This window comes from Cygnus atratus, chromosome 3, assembly GCF_013377495.2.
Source record: "Cygnus atratus isolate AKBS03 ecotype Queensland, Australia chromosome 3, CAtr_DNAZoo_HiC_assembly, whole genome shotgun sequence".
NCBI classification, from domain to species: Eukaryota; Metazoa; Chordata; class Aves; order Anseriformes; family Anatidae; genus Cygnus; species Cygnus atratus.
Genome location: NC_066364.1, coordinates 100,128,026 through 100,147,810, shown reverse-complemented (window position 1 = coordinate 100,147,810; position 19,785 = coordinate 100,128,026). Strand labels below are relative to the sequence as shown.

The following is a 19,785-nucleotide window of genomic DNA, read 5'->3' as shown; positions in this document are numbered from 1 at the left end:
AAGAGAGCCTGTTTATCTTCTTTGAAGGCATAAGAAATAATTGCACTTAGTAACACTCTTTGAAAGCCACAGACAGCACAGTGTACAATACGTCAAGGATATTATTTACCTTCCAGAGCAAACTGTCTAAACATCCACCTGTTCCCTAAACATTTCTATGCACAGGAGGCAAAATTAATCTCCTTTCAAGAATAATACTTCTACAGTTGATCATCATGGCAACAAAGGAATAATTGAAAATTTAGTGGAATCATAACATTTACTATCTCTATCAAAACACTGTGAGTACTGAGAGCTATTGATTCAAACATGTTCTTCACAGTGTAGCATGCTCCTTTCAATTATTTGAGGCTAAAATTTCTTTGCCTTACTAGTTTAATGTAATGACTATAGAAGAAACATGTCCAAAAGAAACCTAGAGTTTTTGAACATATTAAAAAGCATACAACAACATGAATAGGAAGGTTAGCATCCTCTCTCAAAGAGCCAGTAAAAAATAGTACATCGATAGTTTGTAGTAATCGTGGATAATTTTGCTACCATTTTAGTGAAAGATGTCTATGAAATAAAAACATTTTTTACTCTTAGCATTGCTATATAGTAAACTAGCAGATTACAGATGTAATGGATGCAATCTAACACAACACAGTAGCTTCATGCCTATTAACCTAGCATTGAAAGAACAATAAATGATTACGGACCTACTTCTCCAAGGTCCCACAGCCTCTCAATACACCACCACAACTAAAGCAGAGAGTCAAACTGAAACTTCGCATATTCATTAGAGATTCTGGGTCTACTTACTGTACTTTAGGCCTGCTTGACAGCTGACCACACCACCTGTGGCAGTAGCCCCCCTGAAATAACCATAGCATGTAGAGCGAGTCCAGAGGAGGGCCATACGGATTGTCAGAGAGCTGGAGCACCTCTCCTATGAAGACAGGCTGAGAGAGTTGGGATCGTTCAGCCAAAACAAGAGAAAGCTCCAAGATCTGGGGAGAACTTACAGCAACCTTCCAGTAACTAAAGGGGCCCTACAGGAAAGATAAGGAGGGACTCTTCATCAGGAATTGTAGTGATAGGACAAAGGGTGATGGTTTAAAACTAAAAGATGGTTGAATTACATTAGGCAATAGAAAGAAGTTCTTTATTGAGAGGGTGGTGAGGCCATGGAATAGGTTGCCCCCAAGTTGTGGATGCCCCATCCCTGGAAGTGTTCAAGGCCAGGTTGGATGGGGCTTTGGTCAACCTGACATGGGAGGTATCTCTGCCCATGGCAGGGGGTTGGAATTAGACAATCTTTAATCCCTCTTTCAATGCAAAGCCCTGTGCACAAATCTTGGTCTCCAGAAAAAAAGCAAAATAAGTTCCCTGACTGAAACCTCGAAAAAAACATCCAAACAGACCACTCAGTGGAAAGCAACTCCCCAGTCCATAACATCTAAAGGAAAAAAGACTATAATGCAATAATTGGATAACTACTGGAATTTGCTACTAATGGGTTATATCGGCCACTTATGTTTTATCATTTTGTGTTGCCTTAATGTACACGTTTCAACACATTTTTGGGGGGGTAGAAATCTTGTTCACAAGCTCCTCATTTTGAAGAAAACACATTTGCACTGAGAAGTTATGAGAACCTTCTTTGATGAAAAATATGCATTTTCTTAAAAAAATAAAAATAAATATTGGGAAACAGTAAGCTCTGAGGAAGATAACATAAAGTTCTGAGAAACTGAAAGACTTTATATGAAGTTGAAATTATGATAACGTTTCTCTAGTACTACAACTGTTGATCTCAGTTCATTTGCAGTTCTGTATCAGTTTACTTCATTAAGTATACATTATATAAGCCATGGTTACTGAAGCTTTGTTAGTTTCCTTCCTCTTATTGCTTCTTCCAAGCACATGATAAGAACAGTTACTCTTTCTATACACGGACTGTCAAGCTGCTGCTTTCAAAGGTAATTTCTTTCTGGATCTTTCCAGTTATTAGCACTAGTTAGGTGATCTCCACTGTCCCATGACAGTGACAAATACTTATTTAAAGCAATTAAAACAGACATCATATTTATAACAGTTTGCTTAAGGGAAAAACCAAACACAAATAATATCTCCGTTAGGCTCTCCCTCTAATTCTATGGTAGCTCACTCTGCCTTCAGCACACAGGCTATACTCTCTACAACAGAGTAGCTACCTCAGAATAAGAGTCCTAAGGAGACTCTAGATAGATTTAGGTAATTGCTGGAACCTCACCCTTTCCAGAATCATGAATTGAAAATTTCAGTGATTTTGAGTATTTTTGTAACACACACTATTATAATGGGAAGTAGAATAACTGGTGAGTACTGATTTTGACATTTTAAAGAGGTAATGCAACTTACTCATGAAGAGTTTTCTAAAAAGATGCATTATAGCATATATATACTTTTGTAAATACTCTGTGTATGTGTATTAGATTTGTATTTGTACACAGTGTAAGTAAGGCCTAACAAACAGAATGGAATGTCCACAGAAAAATAACAAAACTTTGAGAGACACGAACATATTGACACTATTTTTAGATGAAAAGGTAAGACCTGTAATTAAAGCCTGATCTTTGCCTAAGAAAACATCTGTTTTCTTCACTGTGTAATTAGTGAAATTAATGAATTCCAATCCATCCACACAAATGATTTTTTTTAAAGCCTCTGGAATCAATCACTTCAAAACCCAAGATGCTTTCAGCTATACAAATTTACCAGTAAGTGTTACTGTAGATCAAGTTCAAATTATGGATGTCATTTTTTCATAGTCATATTTGAAACATTTCCTAACCCTCTCCCTCTGTTCTGCCAACACTGACATTTATATTACAAACAAAACAGATTTGTGCATTAAGAAATTTGATGCGTCTACATACTACATCAAGCTTCTCATACATAATTCTTGACAGAAAAGTGACTAAAAGATCACATTACTTAACTGGATCAGAACAGGAAATATGCTTATTGGTAGATTTTAAAAAAATTAAGGCTATCATTCTCTGACACATTTTATTATATACAGAGCAGGAAACTGCTGAACAGTGAACACAATTCCACAATGCAGATTAGTAGATCAATCATTACTGAAAGTGGTGAAAGTTTTCTGTTAAAATATTTTCTTCTTCAAAAACCACCAACAACAAAAACATTATTTTAAGAACGTGAAAAGGCAGATTATCATGCTTTAAAAGGTCAGTACTGGATAATTAGATAAACTATATATAGTGCTTTAGTTATTTACAGTCTTGCTGCTATAAAGAGACAACAGAAAGAGGCTTTTGTCATACTCTGGTCATATGTGGATTTTAATTCAAAGAGGCAATTCTGATTGTCTGCACTAAAAGTCTTCAGCTAAAACCTATGTATCTGTTCATTTGCTATAATTCTTTCAATCTTCCTCTTTGAATCAGGGAGATGTGCAGGAGAAAGCCAGTGAACAATCTTGTAAGTACTTGTTTTATGAATCTGGCCCTCAGTCAAGAAGTTGCAGTGGAAAGTCTTTTAATCACCTTCTGATCAGAATTTACTGGATTGTATCTAAGTTCAAGGGTATTAAAATGTGCAAAGGAGACCATGAAAAAATGGCTAGGTTATGGATTTTAACTTCTTAACTAGAAAATTGACTCAAAATAGATTTTCTAATTTACAATGAATCAAAAGAAAAAACATTAGACCATAGCAAAAGTGGCACAAATGTATCAAAAAGCAAATGAATAAACATTTGAAAAGATTTATTATAAGAAATTGTAATAAATTTTGGAAAGATGAATCGATTTTAGTTAAAAGGTATAACTGACAATTTATTGGGCGGGAAGATGCATTATTTTCCAATTGTTATCCACCTACAGTAAAACTGATTTGTGTCCTATTGTATTTTATGGAAAAGGAGAGAGCAACTTTCAGTGATTTAGATTAAATGTATTAATCATAACCAGGCACTGTGAACTATATATCTACTATTAAAGAAGATTTTTGACATCTAATTCTGTAGCAATATTTTGGCTCTGTACCACTCTTCCTAAATCCAATTCCTGCTACAGTTGGCAGATTTCTCCCTTTTAATTTTATGGGGCTTAAAGTAGCATTTAACCACCCAAGCGGTAAATAATGCAGGATTAGAAATATTTAGTGTTTTGTTTCCCTTTGAAGAGTACTAATCCATCAACCTCCAAATATTTTTAAAACATTTTCCACATTCTAGTAATGTTAATACAAAATTCAGTAAAACACCCTATGCAAACGAAGCTAAATTTGTTTTCCTACAACAGAAATCACATTAAAGCTTAAAGAAAATATGCATATACATCACTGATATAAGGGAATTAATTTAATAAAGATATCAGTTTGTATACAATGAAAGCTTTAATAAACCACTACAATTTTAAAGTATTATTTGAGATGTGCCTATTACATAATTTATTCACATTCTGGCAAAATATAGGAAAGTATTCTGTTCTCCTGAACACGGGATAACAATATATTTTAAAATATTTATGCCCAACTTAACACTGAAATGCTAGCTTTTCAGAAAATTTAGTTTTTATGCAGTCATTTTTTATCTTTTACTTAAGAGCTATGTTTTAGTGCACAGGAAAGCTGCCTTATTGTAACTTTCACAGGCAATGCTCTTAAAGTTATTCTAGATACTGTAAATTGTCTTAAATTGCCTTAGACCTACATCAATGATTAGATCCCAGATTTAAAAAGAAAAAAGACAGGAGTATGACAAGAAAATCTCAATCACCATACAAGTCCTTTCTTTTTCAAAAAGTGCAGTAGCATAGAACAAACAAGCAAAAAGGTTTCTTCTCTCCAATTTGACTCCATTCTATGGAGAATAATAAAAAAATCAAATTACCGTAGCTATTTGTTTAGGTCTTTGCGTACTAGGTCTTTTAGAGTTAAGCAATGCAACAGGAAGAGGTCAACAGAAGAAGAAAAATGGGACGTTTTTTCCTAATGCTCTTAAAGTTGATTTTATGAGTGTTTTAAAAATACACATCTAAAACAAGACAGTTGCAAGAGTTTGGTCATCAGTTGGAAGTAAAAAATGCCTAAATAGACAATTTTCAGTTCTCAGAACTGAGGATAAGTTTCTTCCTTAACCTTTAAAACTACCATCTGCATGAGTGTTAAGTTAACGTTGAGAAACAACAGAAAATGGAAGTTATTTTCATAATTAGGCATACAGGTTTTAAAAACACCTGACAAATGAGGGACAGTTAATACAGAAAAGGATATATGAACAACTAAAATCATGTAATCAGAAGCAAGCTAAAGTTTGCAATTTTCTGAATCAAAGTGCAAGGGGGTGAGTAAAACTTTTTTTGAGCAGTTATCAAAACTGTTGCACTGAAAGGGCGCATGTGGTTGGCTATGAGGGTCTACAAAGGACTCTCACTTCACTTGGAAGCAAACAAACAAACAAAAAAAAAACAAATACTGTGCCCTAAGTGAAGGGACAATGACTAAAATGCAAGGACCAGTAATTACTTGAAAGGCTCCAACTCATTTGGATCTGTTGGTGTCAGCAAACCGTTTTTATTGTCCTGTTTATATACCTGTTGTCTTGTTTTTGTTTTATATATGTACATACATTAAATGTTGTCCTGTCCAATATATCACATGTAATTCAGTAATAGAGCAAATGGTTTAAGTACATACAAAACAAAGACCATTATGCTTTTGAAAAGATCATACCAGCACTGTATATAGGCTTTTCCATTGAAAAATATCAAGAGACCACTAAATGCAGGCATTTCATATTTTCCTGTAACTCACCTCAAAACCTGAAGCATTATTAATTGACTGATTACCTTCACGAAATGGCCCTTCCACTCCAGGATTACTTATAACCATTCAGATAAAATTGGCATCACAGTCTGTGATATTGAATAAACGTATTTAAGTAAAGTATTCATTTCTGCAACTCATTCTATTTGAGGATTTCAGAAAAACACCCTAAACAAATCATACTGCTCTGTAAAGAAAAGGATCTGTTCTGTCTTCAGTTACAAGTTTCCTTACTGAAAATACCACAAGATATCAACTATCAGCAGAGTCAGTCCTGAAAAATTCAGGGAACTTTCTTCCCTCCTCAAAACCATGCTCACATAAGTATGTTTGATTTTTTTTTATTTCAAGTAGTAGCTATTAATGGTTTGATGATACCAAGGTGCTTATAGCTTTTCATTAGACAATTATAAGTGACACAAAATACTCTGCAGGTTAAAACAAACATAGGTTGCAAGGCAGACTATTAAACCATTCAGATTTAATAAAGGGTAGATGGAATTCAAAGTACTTTGCATCACTGACGACTATAGTGACAAAACTGATCTTCTAATTCTGGTACACTACCTTGAATGATCACACAATATTTAACTGTGCCTTGAGTGCAGTACCACTTCAAGGAATACTAACCTACTATGAAATGTGGTACAGACACAATTATGATTCTTTTGATGGGTAATTATACAAAGCAATTACTGAAGTCACTAAGAAGCACTTACTCTTCCATCGGGCGCTCACCATGGCAGGTAGAACAAATTATATCAAGCTTGTGTCAGTATATGTGAAAGCTTTAGCAAAAATGCACTTAAACTAATTTGTGGAAAAAAAATAATTTCTTGTTATGTGAAATACATGGCAGGTGTAAGAACAGTAAGCAGTTCTCCAATACACATTAGATACATGAAGTTAAGAACATTGTAGATAAGTTGATATCATCCTCAATGTTTACACCCCATTTTTGAAACCTACATCGTTTATAATGGAGCTTTGAAATCTGACAGCAGCTTTTTTCTTTTGCTTTCTTAAAAAACAAAGCTATTTCAACATGATCAAGTTCTGAAGTTTAGAAGACTGCTATTTGACTCATTCTTCAGGAACACTAGCATTTTAGCCAACAGTGACTGAACACTGCAAGAATGAAAGGTGGGGTCTAACCTGCCATTACAGCAGCACCTCCTCTGCTAACAGCCTCAATTTTACCTCCGTCTGAAAACTCCTATCTGCAGGGACCACATGAATGCAAGAAGCCATCAGCTCCACAAGAAAGTTTGTCCTTCCTTCCTTCCTTTCTATGCCATGAAACTAAGATACTGAGTTAACTAAAGTGAAAATTAAAAGAGCATGCCTTATTCACTACATTTTTCATACGTAGATATGAATTGAAAAAAATTACAAAACGAGGAGAAATCATAACATTAAAAAATTAAAAGGAAAAGTGGAACAAGAAATGTTTCAAAGAAGAGTTAAAAATATTTTTGGTGACAAGCAACGTAACAAAAACCCATTATAAAAAAAATAAGCAAAGGCTCCTACTCACTTAAAAGCTAATTCCTTCACAGCTTTAGCAGCATAAAGTTTCTAGTGTCATCTGCATACACAGAGGCCTAATATTCCTGATCTTGACTGAGAGAGGCTGGAATCCAACATGAGTTTATCTTTGTTACCAGACTGTTTTGATATCCTTCTAGATAAGATAGTATCTAGTATCATCCATATCATCACCTAGTATCATGCACTCTTCTACAGTTTGAAGTAGAGGCTATTGCTCCAAATGACAGAAGTTGTCATGTGAAGAAAATAAGTGAAGTCTCAAGGCTAAGTTATTTTATTCACTTAACTGAAACTAAATTGTTTTATCTGACTGCATGTCACACGTTCAGTGTGAAAGAATTGTCCATAAAACCAAATCAAATTTAAACTTGAGAAGTGGTGTTTTTCCCAAGAGTTGCAGCAGAGCATCCATGAAGAGGCTTCTGACTGACCCTGTAAAAACAATGCTCAACCTGCTTTTTAAGGAAACATTCCTTTAGATCTGTAACAGGGTTACTCTTCTGGTATCACTTCACTCAATTTCCAAAATACTTCGACAAGAAAAAAAATGCCCGAACACATTTGGCTTTTTCTTCAGTTAGAAAAAACTTAGCAATTGATTTTCTTATTTTGAGAGCAGTTAAGAAAAAAACATGAGCTCTCTCTAGTTCTCTTCACTTTTTTTTTTTTTTTTTAAATAAAAATAGAAGCTCTTATCTTGGAACTTTCGAAAAAGTCGCAGCATTTGACAGACATACCCCAGACGCTAGATCTTTGGATAACGGGTCTCTAGAATGTAGGTTTCATCCTTTGCACACTTTTTGAATAATTGCAACTACATATAGTCAAGCTCAATACTATAGTACAACTGTGCTAAAAATAAATAAAATAAAATCCTACAAATACAAGATTTAAAATAAGTTTTCTTCAATACCATGAAAATCAAAACCTATGACACAAACAAAAGTAATGGATGGAAAAATAGGCAGAGCTGAGAGAAAGTGTCATTGTTATTGGTCATGCTTTTTGCACTTTAACCCAGTGAAATCACTTCCCAGGTATTAGCCCAGACAGAGAATCAAGGCTGGAAAAGAAAACATGTAAGAGACCTTAGACAGAACTCTACAACATATCTCCCTATCCTGGCCAACGAACTGTATTTAGAACCAGGTCATATGCAACTGCAGAATTCAACCAAACACAACCAAATTTCATGCAATATACGTTGTTAAAAGAGTGTGCTAAATTCTGGTATGATTTGAAAGTACTGGTATCATGTTTCTGACTAGAATTTCAAAATTGCTACTAGATGACACAGGCAGGCACAGGCATGGTCAAAACCATAGCCACAAGTCTTTCTATTTCTTTTCCAAGAATGTTCTGTTACAAATGATGCTATCACAAAGCAAAGCAACAGAGACACGAAATGTCAGACATTATAATTGTATGCCAAAATATATGCCTTACAAAGTATTTAATTTACGGATTCCATAAAAAAAAAAAAGACACCTTTCTTCAGTAAATAGATTGAACAATACAAAGGATAGAAGCACTTGTGATGATTATCTTCATTTTCTTGCTCTGCTTTTTCCTACCTTCTTTATGACAACTCATTCAACCTGCACATTAGATTATGCAAGGATTTCCACAGTATTTGCATTGCATTTGCATGCTTGGTTTTTACTTCTCTCGTTTGACCAGTGTTATACAATTATTTTAAAAAGTGTTTTGACTAAAAGGCAATAAACTGATGATAGAAAGGCCCAAGAGTTTAAGTAATACAACTAGTCAATGAAATGCAGAAAGAGCATCTGGACAAACTGCGTATCAGATGTGGCTACTTCAAATTAAAGTTCACTGACTGGTCAGCAAAGAGCAGCATTTTTCCCGTTGCTCTCAGTTCCCATTGCTTCTACAATTGGGGGTGAGAAAATGACCTAAAGCTGGTAGTTTCCTTAGTATATAGCAAGTAAAAATCATACCCTTAGCCTGATGTTTCTCTTACACTAAGACACCTAAGCAATTTTTCCCAGAGGCTGATGATCAAGGTATTATCATCGTTATGTATTTTGCATTCCCTCAACCAGTCATCTCTTCAAGACTTCACTAGCTGCTATACTCATGAACCTTCAACAAAATCTTTCCAAAAAAGTTTTAGACACACACAGACTGTTTGCAAAGGGCAAACAGTCTATGCATATGCTCACATTTCCTAGATACAAGTTACACTTTCTTAGACTGAATAGAGTATATTATATATGTGCTTTAGGAAATATATCTTGGCAGGAAATTCCATTTGCTATTGTGTCTCCCTTAAAAGTCTGTGTATAAGCAGTGATACAGACATCAGACTCCTTACTGTTCAAAATGAAAGAAATAAGTCACACCACAACTCTGTTCAATGCGTTGAGTCTACAGTGTTCTTTTCTCAGGATATTAATCTTTCTAAAAGCATTCTTGCTCACCTTCACTGTTACCATCTAAGAGCAGTAATTACTTCTTGTTCTGTGTTATCAGATGTCACAGGTATTAAATGACTTTTTGTTGCTGAAGTATCTAAAAAAGATTTTCTTTACGAAGCAATCACTGACATAAGTAGATGAGCTCTGGCCTATACAGCTATGTTTGCAAAGACAGACGCAGCAGACGTGCCCACAAACATAGTCATTACGAAGGTCAGAAAACTCTGTATTTGAAGAGCGAACTGCACATCCTTTCTATATGTGCACTCCTGGCTAAACATAGTGGTTTAGGTGAGTTCACATGTCAACTTTGTTTCACAACGCTACGTAAAAGATATATTTAATAACTGGAGGCAACTGAATTATCAGTCTTCAGTAGATCAGCTTGCATATTTGTTACAAAGGGAAATATGATATCATCTTTATATATGAGAGATCATTACTGGAAGATAAAATGGGCTCCTAAGGACAATCCAGAAAGTTCGGCAGAAAATAAATATTAGGGGTTTTTTATTATATATACACATTCACAGTATATCTTCATCAACTGAAACTTAATCACCTTTTTACAATTTAGAGGAAAAGGCCTTTTTAGGGTAGTTAAGCCATGTATCATCAATACCATGAAGCTAACCTATCAGTTATAATAGCTCCTATAAAATACCAGAGTGAAATTGCAATAAGCCTAGAAAATGGGCTACAAATCCCAGATATGCTCAAGCAAGCACTGAACCAAAAATAAAAATAGGTAGATAGGAAACCAAGAACTAGACAGCATTCATCTAATTCACAACCACTAACAGCAAAGATCACAGGCCAAGGTTTTAAGGCACCTTATTCAGCTCCAAATGGCAATTATCGGACAGAGGGTTCAATTATAAAAACCGTCCCTCTTCAAAATGAGTTAAATTTCTAACAGTTCATTTTTATTCCCTGCACATACAATAGTTCTTACATTTCTCAGAAGCACCTTATTTTGTTCAACTGAAAACATGGAAACATTTAATATTCTTAAATAGAGAACATTGATGCCACAGTATTTATCACTGTAATAAATATATCCCAGCATAAAAGAGTTTTCCACAAGTCTTCCTTGTTTTCCCAATACTATTCTGATAAGAAAGGAACAGACTGCACTACAATGAATATCTGTTAACATTTTAAATTAAGATATCAACTCTCTCTTCTCATGCCCTCCTCCAAAGAAAAAAAAAAATCTTAAAAACTCATTAGAATCTTACTTTAGAGAAAAGCTATGGGAAAATGCAATGACTTAGATTATATATAAAAGCAAAGACAGCTGAATTTTTTCCTTCACTTATAAGTATTACTCCTAGAGTTGGAGACACTAAAAAAAAAAACAACAAACAACTCTCATGTGTAGTCATAGCCTTAGAACAGTCTCAGTCCAAAGGAATTTGTGATGTCTGTTACAGGTGTATCACTAACTGGCTTTATGTTTTTTGTATATGCCCTCTCCCTTAGTCAACCAACAGAATTTGTCAATCAAACAAAAGAAAATAAGGACAAATTTTCAAAGCAGACCTTGGAAAGGGAAAGAATAAAAAATAAAAGTCAGTATTATAACACATATCCATCCTAGAATACTTTCAGTATTAGATAAACTTGAAATAACTTTGGTTTGATTTTCTTTTCAAGAGGGGAGAAACATTTTCATACACATGATATATACTGAAAATTTTGTTAATTAAAAGAAAACCAAAGATCCTTTCCCTTCATGAAGTGCAAAATAATTACTGAGGAACAATCTCAGACTGTTTCTGCCATTCAAGTACTCAGAAATATTCCATAGCAGCAGTGACACTGTAGTCTTACCTTTCTATTACCTATGTGTAACACTAGGAAACCAGCATGAGGAATATTCCTTTATAAACAAAAAAAGCAACAATAGCTCATACAAGCTTATAATAATGAAAGGACCTACCAATGCATTCTGGTTTCCTGAAGCCTTTTTAATGTTTCTTGCTGGCATTCCATGAAGATGACTAAATCTACTCTGGAAACCTACAAATTAGAAGGAAGGAGTGATTAAAGAATATTTCCTATACACCATACAACCAAGAAAATTTATCATTACATATCAATCTACTAATCTAACTTCAAATATCTTCATTAAAAAAATCCCATAGAAACAAAGAACACAGAATGGGAAATATGTGAGAAAAGCTAAGCTGCCATGAAAATGAAATCTGTCTATAGATGCCATCTTGGTTCTACACACAACTGGCTACATAAGCAGAACATACCAAACTACAGTAGGAAAATGATTTTGCATCACTTACAAATGTATTAGTACCAGAATGCACGTTCACCACATTTAATCCTTAGACCAAGGTCACAGAAAAAAATCGCAAGCATCCAGAAAATAAGTCTCACAAGAGTTCAATGCATTCAGTGTGCAGAGAAATAATTTAAGTTGATTTGACCATTGCTTACATAAAAGAATGTGAAAGGAGATCCTTGTGAAAGAGGTACAAAAAAATTCTGTGGCAACAAGCTGAGGTCTGACAACTTCAGTCTTGAAACAAGAGTGGATACCTAGCTGTAAAAGCAATCAAATGCTGAAACAACTTACCATTGGACACACTGGATCCACAGTTGTTTAAAATATTTAAAGTAACTATTGGGTAATTTTCTAAGTAACAACCCCAATCCTTGCTCTAAATGAACCCTTACCTCTTCTCTACAAACAATAAAGCCTGACCATTAAAGCGAAGCAGATGGTCACGCTAGTTTTTCAAACCTGTGAATCTATGAATTTATATAGTCTGTTCCTGGCTTCCGTGATATTTAGAACTCTAAAGATTCACTTTAAATAATGCTTAATTCTTTTCAATGCAAACATCAAGACAATAAATAAAATAGTAGGCTATAAAAATAAGCCAAGTATTACACCTTCTGACTTTCCTAATCATTGACAGTTTCTGACTATTTCTGCCTAATGATATCTCAAAAATGAAAATTCAAGAAAAATTGGCAATTCCAAGATCTTGTCAACATTCAGCACATTCTGTATAACCCACGGACACCTTTCTACCGTACCCAAGTGATTCCACTGTTTGCATATGACTGATTGTTACTTACCTCTCCTTCCTGAATGGGACATAAGGGGGAAAGTACCCGTTAAGATACTTTCAAAGACTGGATCAGGCAATTCTCTCTCCAGTTCTGTAGAGTCTTCTTGTTCCCACCATGGAATGACCCCCGTAATTCCACATGCTCCACCAGATTCATTTTCATGAAACCAATCACTCTGCTCATCATCACCTGTGTGAGGACAGTACCCCCCAGTTCCCCCAAAAGAGGGAGGAGCAGAGAAGATAAAAATCAGATGTTACCATCAATAAACACTGACAAGACAATTATTTCTTTTGCTTTATATCTGTACAACAATTACTTGTATATAGCAGTTCTATTTGGAAAACGTTTCTCAATAGTATGACAAGTGTTGCCATCAATGAAAACACATAAAATGTAATGTTTTAAAACTAATTTACAATACTGAAAAAACAATAATAAACTAGTTAATTCTTTGGCAATAACTGCAGGGAAATCCATTTAAGTTACTGCACTTTACATATTAACAAAAAACAAGTCTTATTTTCCAGCAGGGAATTAAAAGGTATAAAACTGTGAAACTAGTTCTTTGCAGTTGATAATGGTATATAATTAGCTTAATTTCATGATTTGTATGGCTAGTAAGAGGGGAAAACAATCATGAACAGATGTGACTAAATGAAGTTAATCTGATTAAGTTCATTTAGAAATAAGTTCTGAAAAACTTCATTTTAAATGAAAACTGACAGTATCACGTGATTGAGAATTACACTGCATTATACTACAAAGCTGGTCGTTTTACTAACATTTATAGATGTACAATTTAAATACATGGCAAAGGCAAAAGACAAGACAGAAAATCTGATCTTGAACATATTTCATATAAAAAACCACCAGCAATTAAAATAAATTGTTATGTTTGTTTTTAAAACATGTTCTTTTAAACAAAACAGGTAATCAATAGAATATCAGAAAGTAGCCTCATGAGACTTGGCAAGTGTCCTTTCTTACACTCAAAAATTAGATTTCAAAGGGTGTGCTCTGTATTTTAACTCTTCTTCAAAGTATCCAAATCATGACTCACTATTTCTGCACATAAACAATTTGTTTCTCAATTTTTAATTACGCAGGACTAAGCAAGAGAGAAATGCAACATTTTAGACAACAATTATAAGAACAAAAAGCATTTGTGCAAAATTTCATTGCCACTCCATCCCAAAATGAAAAAATACAAATAACGAGAACCCAAGCCAAAATCTGAGGAAAAAAAAATCAGCACACTTCCTCCAAATAAGTTATGGCATGGAAAAGAATACTTTTCCAAGCACAAGAAACAATACATGCAAGTATTTGTCAGGACAAGCACTTCACGAAACGTAGATTGATTAAGTCACATTTCACCTGCCACATTTCAATTACCAAAAAAGGATCTTTTCATCTTTAATGATACTACTAACAGCAAAATTAGCAGAAGCTAGAGAACAGGAACTTTTAGATGAAGGAAGGGAAAAACAGAGGTGGAAAGAGATTCATAGGTCCAAACAGCAGTTAAGCATGTTGGCATTTCAGGCACAATTCAGATTATTCACTATATTTATTTTACTCCCCAGTTACAGCTATGACATTTCACAAAGGCATTCACTATTAATTCTATCCTTGTTTCATTAGTCAAGCATGGTTTCTTTGGAGGATGTCTAAGTGTACTGAGTGGCAGGGGGAAAAAATCACACCTTTCAGTTAATTCCAAACCACAGATCAATCTAAGTTTGAACTCCTTTGTTTAGATTTTCCAAATGTTTGTGTAAACAAATTTTGTTTGAATATTTTGTTGTAGGAAGTGAGCTCTAGATACCTTAACTAATAAGAAATACTACCAGGAACTGGAAGTTAAATCTTGTTAGCCATAATTCATCTAGGGAACTAAGGAGAAAATTTTGAAATGGGGTTTCACAACTGGCTCAAGGACAGAAGTCTGTAAGAGCTACACAAAACAATCTTGGAAGAAATAGCTAGAATTTAAGACTGGTTTGGTGGACTGCAAGATAAGGCAAATAGTGGCTAGTGGAAATAGTACCTTGGCTACAGTTCAGGGGAGGGGACATGACAAGACATGGGACTTTTTCTCCTTGTGCATCAAGAATATTAGTATGTTAAGCAACAATCAGTTATGACATCTTACTTGTTTTGCTATTAGATGGTTTCCTAAGCACTCCAATTACTGCCACAGACAGAATACAGAACTTTGGATATGAACCCTGTAGGATTTTCCCACGACAGCAGAATCTGGGTATACCTGTTTTTTAAGCTTATCTGTTCCTTTAAAACAGCTCTGAATCCTTTGTCTATTTTCAATCAGATTATCATCCTGAGATGAGCATAAGCCTATTACTGCGATTCTTATCCAGGTGAGAACACCCATGGCCATTTTGTTTACCAGCTGATCAACCTTAAAGAGATCCCATTTTCAAAAGGAGCCAGGGAAGACAGCGTGTTTAAATCAGTTTCACACCTCAGACAATATAATGCAGGGGCCTCCTTGTTTACGAGTTGGGTAACCAAATACTTGAATTTTATTCTACTTTATTTGTAATACTTCAATCCAAAGAATCATTTTTGACTTCAAAATGTTTCCAAAGATTCACAGCACTGTCCTTTCCTCTTAGGGCTGCTGAACACTACCTCTATTCAGTCCAAGACTGCATGAAAACATCATATCCTTTCCACATACAGTAAGTACAAAAACCATTTCTAGATCTCCAGAAACTGATCTCCGAGCTCATGAATTCTCCAACCCACTTATTTAAAGTGAAACAAACTTGCTTGTGGATAGTACTAATGCTTCAAGGCTTTACTCTGAAGCAATTTATGCTCAATTACAGCAAAAAGAAAAAAAAAGAATCAATTAGAATCGATTTAAGACTTAGAAGTGTCAACTTAATTGTAAAAATTTCAAGGCACTTCAGTTCCTGGCCTAATTTTTTTTTTTTTTTTAAAGCTTCCCCTCTGCACAATTACTATTTCTCTACTCTTCATTGTGGTGTTGGGTCTACATGATTATCTAATTGCCATCCATTTATGTTCCATTGTAAGGCCTCCCTGATAGGAAACTTGGAAAATTATTCCTATAGGCTTCTCTTCATGGTTTCTCTAGGGACACTGACCCCATTTGCACCACCAGTATCAGAATAGCAGGTTATGCTTCAAGAGTCTTATTTTAGCTTAACCAAACACTTTTCACTGCGCACAGATTTCCCCCCCTTTCCGAGATTTATTTCAAAATGGCCAGACTACCCTTTATAGCAGTCACATACAGGGTACATGTGCTTGCCTGTAACAACCACAACACAGTTTGAGGGGCTGCTGTGAAAAGTTTGGCACCATAGTCCTAAAAACACCACTTGATGCTATGCTGTTCCATTATCCACCAACTCGTGCACAGCAAGCAATAGCCCATGAGCTGTGAAATACCCTATGATGAGGGTCTCATTTCCACAACCCTGCAAATTATACAGCTTTCTAGGTAAAAATAAACAAAGCCACTGCTAAGGACTGTAATAACAATACGGAGACATAACAACCAGGAGATTCACTACAACACAGACAAGGAGTTTGGCCTAAAGTTTCAGGAAAGCAGAAGATTAAGTTACCCACCCACAGAGGGTACCATCCACACTGCATTTTGTCTGTGCTCTACAGAGCTACCTCAGTGAAAGGGTTAGCGAGACAACTCAATTGAAGTAGTTGGTTCTTCTGATTCAAGCTTGAAAACTTCACATGAAGGCCTCCCCACACCCTTTCTGACCAATTTAACATATTTGTTATCATTGTATGATATCATTTAATACCATACTATCAATAAGAGGCTCAACGTGAGTTAGGAGTGTGCCCTAGCAGCCATGAGGGCAAATCACAGCTTTGGATGCATTAGACACAGCACAGACAGCTGGTAAAAGAGGTGATCCTTCCACTAGAGTTAGCACTGATGCAGCCTCACCTTAAATATTGCATGCAGTTCTGGGCTCCACAATATAAAAAGGAAGTTAAGATCCCTGAAAGCATCCAGAGGGAAGGCAACAAGGCTGGTAAAAGGGCTAGAAGGCATGTCCTGTGAGGAGAGACTGAGGACACTTGGGTTGTCTAGTCTGGAGAAAAGAAGGCCAAAAGGCAATCTAATTGCTCTCAACAACTTCCTGAGCAGGGAAATCGGAGAAGGAACCTGTGGATGCATGAGAATGGCACCAGAGGAGGTTCAGACTCGACATTAGGAAACAAATATTTACTATTAGGGTGGTCAAACACTGGAGCATGCTTCCTAGACACGGAGTTGATGCCCGATGCCTGTCAGTGTTTAAGAAGCATTTAGCTAATGCCCTCAATAATATGCTTTAATTTTTGGTTAGCCCTGAAGCGGTCAGGCAGCTGGACTCAATCTTTGAAGGCCCCTTCCAACCGAACTATTCTATAACCTGCTCTTGAATAAAGCAAGTGTGTAGTTCTGCCTTTAATAAACTGGAGATATCATAAGACCTCACCTTTTATTTACCTCTACAATTGTGAACCACTGACAATATTTAGTATTTCAATTATTCTGTTCACAAACAACTTCATGTTGCTTGTTCTGCACCTGCAGAGATTATAAACAAATTAGCTACAACAGTTTAAAACTGCTGTGACTGCACATAGTGTTGCACATTCCGTCTCTCTTATTATTGGGGAACACCATTGGCACCTGCAGCTACTGAGATGCTATCTAAGGCATCACTCTCATATGCTGATGAATACTGGATTATTTTAAAGGACACAGTAACAAATATGTTTAATCACAAAATAACAAAAGAGCTAGATTTAAAAGCTTAACCACATCCACAATGCAAATCCAACTTTCCCTGACCTCCAATTTTAACTATTTAACATTATTAATGTAATTTTGTTTCTAGCTTCCTGAGATCTTAAAGTACATTTTAAGTGCTGCACATTATGATTTAAGAGGCTTGAAATTTGACAGTCCCCCCCCAACACACACACAAAAAAAGCAGTATCAACGATTAGTATTGGAATAACGTTAGATTTATCTGCATTGTGTTGAAAGCTCAACTTGTAAAGTGCCTTGAAACTGCAGGTAATCCTATTATCTAGGCCTATAATTAATGTTGTATGACATGTTGCAATAAAAGGTTAGGCCTTCCATTTCTTTACCAAAACTACTTGCAAAAATTTCCTACACTGGACATAGCATTATTGTTAGATTTTAATATTGAAAAAAAAAAAAAAAAAGAGCCATTTATAAAGATGCTATTAGAAACGAAGAGTAAGAAAAAAAGGGAAATGGCAAGAATTTCTGATAAAGTTTCAGCCACTGTTCATTTTTTTTGATCACTTTCTTGGCAAGCTTTCCCATGTCCATACTTTGGCTCATGGGCTTTATATTTGCACAGGATTTTGTTTTTTGCTAACCACGCTAAATCTTACCCTAGTGTTGTCCAGTTTACAAACCTGCAAAAACATACAATTCATAAGTTTTCACTTCAGGTTTGTTAACTGTTCAGTCACCAAAGAAGATAGCGGCTATCTGCTGAGTAATTCTATTTTTTTAATAACAATAGTGAACGTTAATCAAAATATATCTTGATTATCCCACTATTATGCCCAATTACATCTACACTGAGTGCTCTTGAATCAAAGTTTTAAAAGTTGAAATTCTTCTAAGAGTCTGTGGACAGAGTACATATCATATGGTAGAAAACAAACAAAAAAAATTTTGGAAAGTATTAGAAGTAGCAAGGTCAGTCACTCCTGAGTTCAGAACTGAATATTGAATTATTTAACTCTCTGGCCAACTGCTCAAGAAATTGCTGCCTTAGATCACTTTCTTTTCTAGAAAGTCTGTCCCATAGGATTAATTTAGGAATTAATTAGGATTTTATAAAGAGTATTTGTCTGCAGTAAATGAGATATGCAGGTTCTTAACCTCAGAGAGGCAAAATGAACAAACGTTGCCCTGGCGAACAGGATCCTCTTATCCTCTGCTACCCAAATTTCTGAATGATGGCAGGCACATCATTTAAACCAAGTATTTCTCAAGGCAGCATTAATCAATCTCTGGTTCTCCACTTGACTTAGCAGAAACCTAAAGTCAGAGGTGCAGAAAATTTGAACTACAAATGATGTCAAGATGCTGATGTTCTGAACATACATCCTAGAAGAGGGACACTGTGAAGACAGGAACTGGAGTATAGGTTTTAAAGATGGCCAACAAAATCAGATAGTTCTTCCTTTAATGTTTTCATCTTGTCCTCTTCCAGCTTTGTTTCTTTCACCTAGACTTCTCTTTTGTTTTTAATCAGACTTATTTTCTCCCTTCTTCACTGTTTTCAATCTTGCTTGCATCTCAACACAGCTATAAATTAATTCAAAGAAATAAAAATCTCATCTTATTTCATAAGGGGAATAAAAAGATAAAAATTACTACCATTTTTCTTTTGGGATGGCAATAAATATTGTTAGAAAATAAGTTATTTTGTTTTTACAGTAGGGTCTCTAATAGCACTTTCATGGAAAAGTCTTCACAAAAAAAGATAAATGCAGATTTAAAAATATCTGAATGAGATTCATTGTGAATTTAATGGACTTCTGATCACACCCATAGAATGACCAGTGCAAACTAGAGGGAAAAAAAATAAAATTTTGTTCTGACAATACCCTCAAGATTAATTATTCTTGTTCTTTTTATTTATAATTAAGAATACTATTTCAGGTCTAACACTTTCTTCCTGACATTACCACAAATTGAATCAAGATTCAAAAATCAAACAGACACAAAGAAGAATTCCATCTGTAAAGAACCAACACTGAAAAAAGGTAACACCACACCTGAGAAAAAAATATTGTTCACTGA

General features: G+C 35.1%; 1 protein-coding gene across 3 annotated transcripts in view; it reads right to left on the bottom strand.

Annotated features, from left to right (window-relative positions):
- Positions 1 to 19,785, bottom strand: part of GPATCH2 (G-patch domain containing 2) — a 123,300-nt gene that overhangs the window by 88,755 nt on the left and 14,760 nt on the right. For all 3 annotated transcript variants that reach the window (XM_035557975.2, XM_035557993.2, XM_035557984.2), the window contains exons 4-5: positions 12,918 to 13,100; positions 11,758 to 11,837 (exon numbers count right to left, since the gene is read on the bottom strand). In XM_035557975.2, coding sequence (XP_035413868.1) covers positions 11,758 to 11,837; positions 12,918 to 13,100 — 263 coding nt within the window. The remainder of the gene's footprint in view (positions 1 to 11,757; positions 11,838 to 12,917; positions 13,101 to 19,785) is intronic.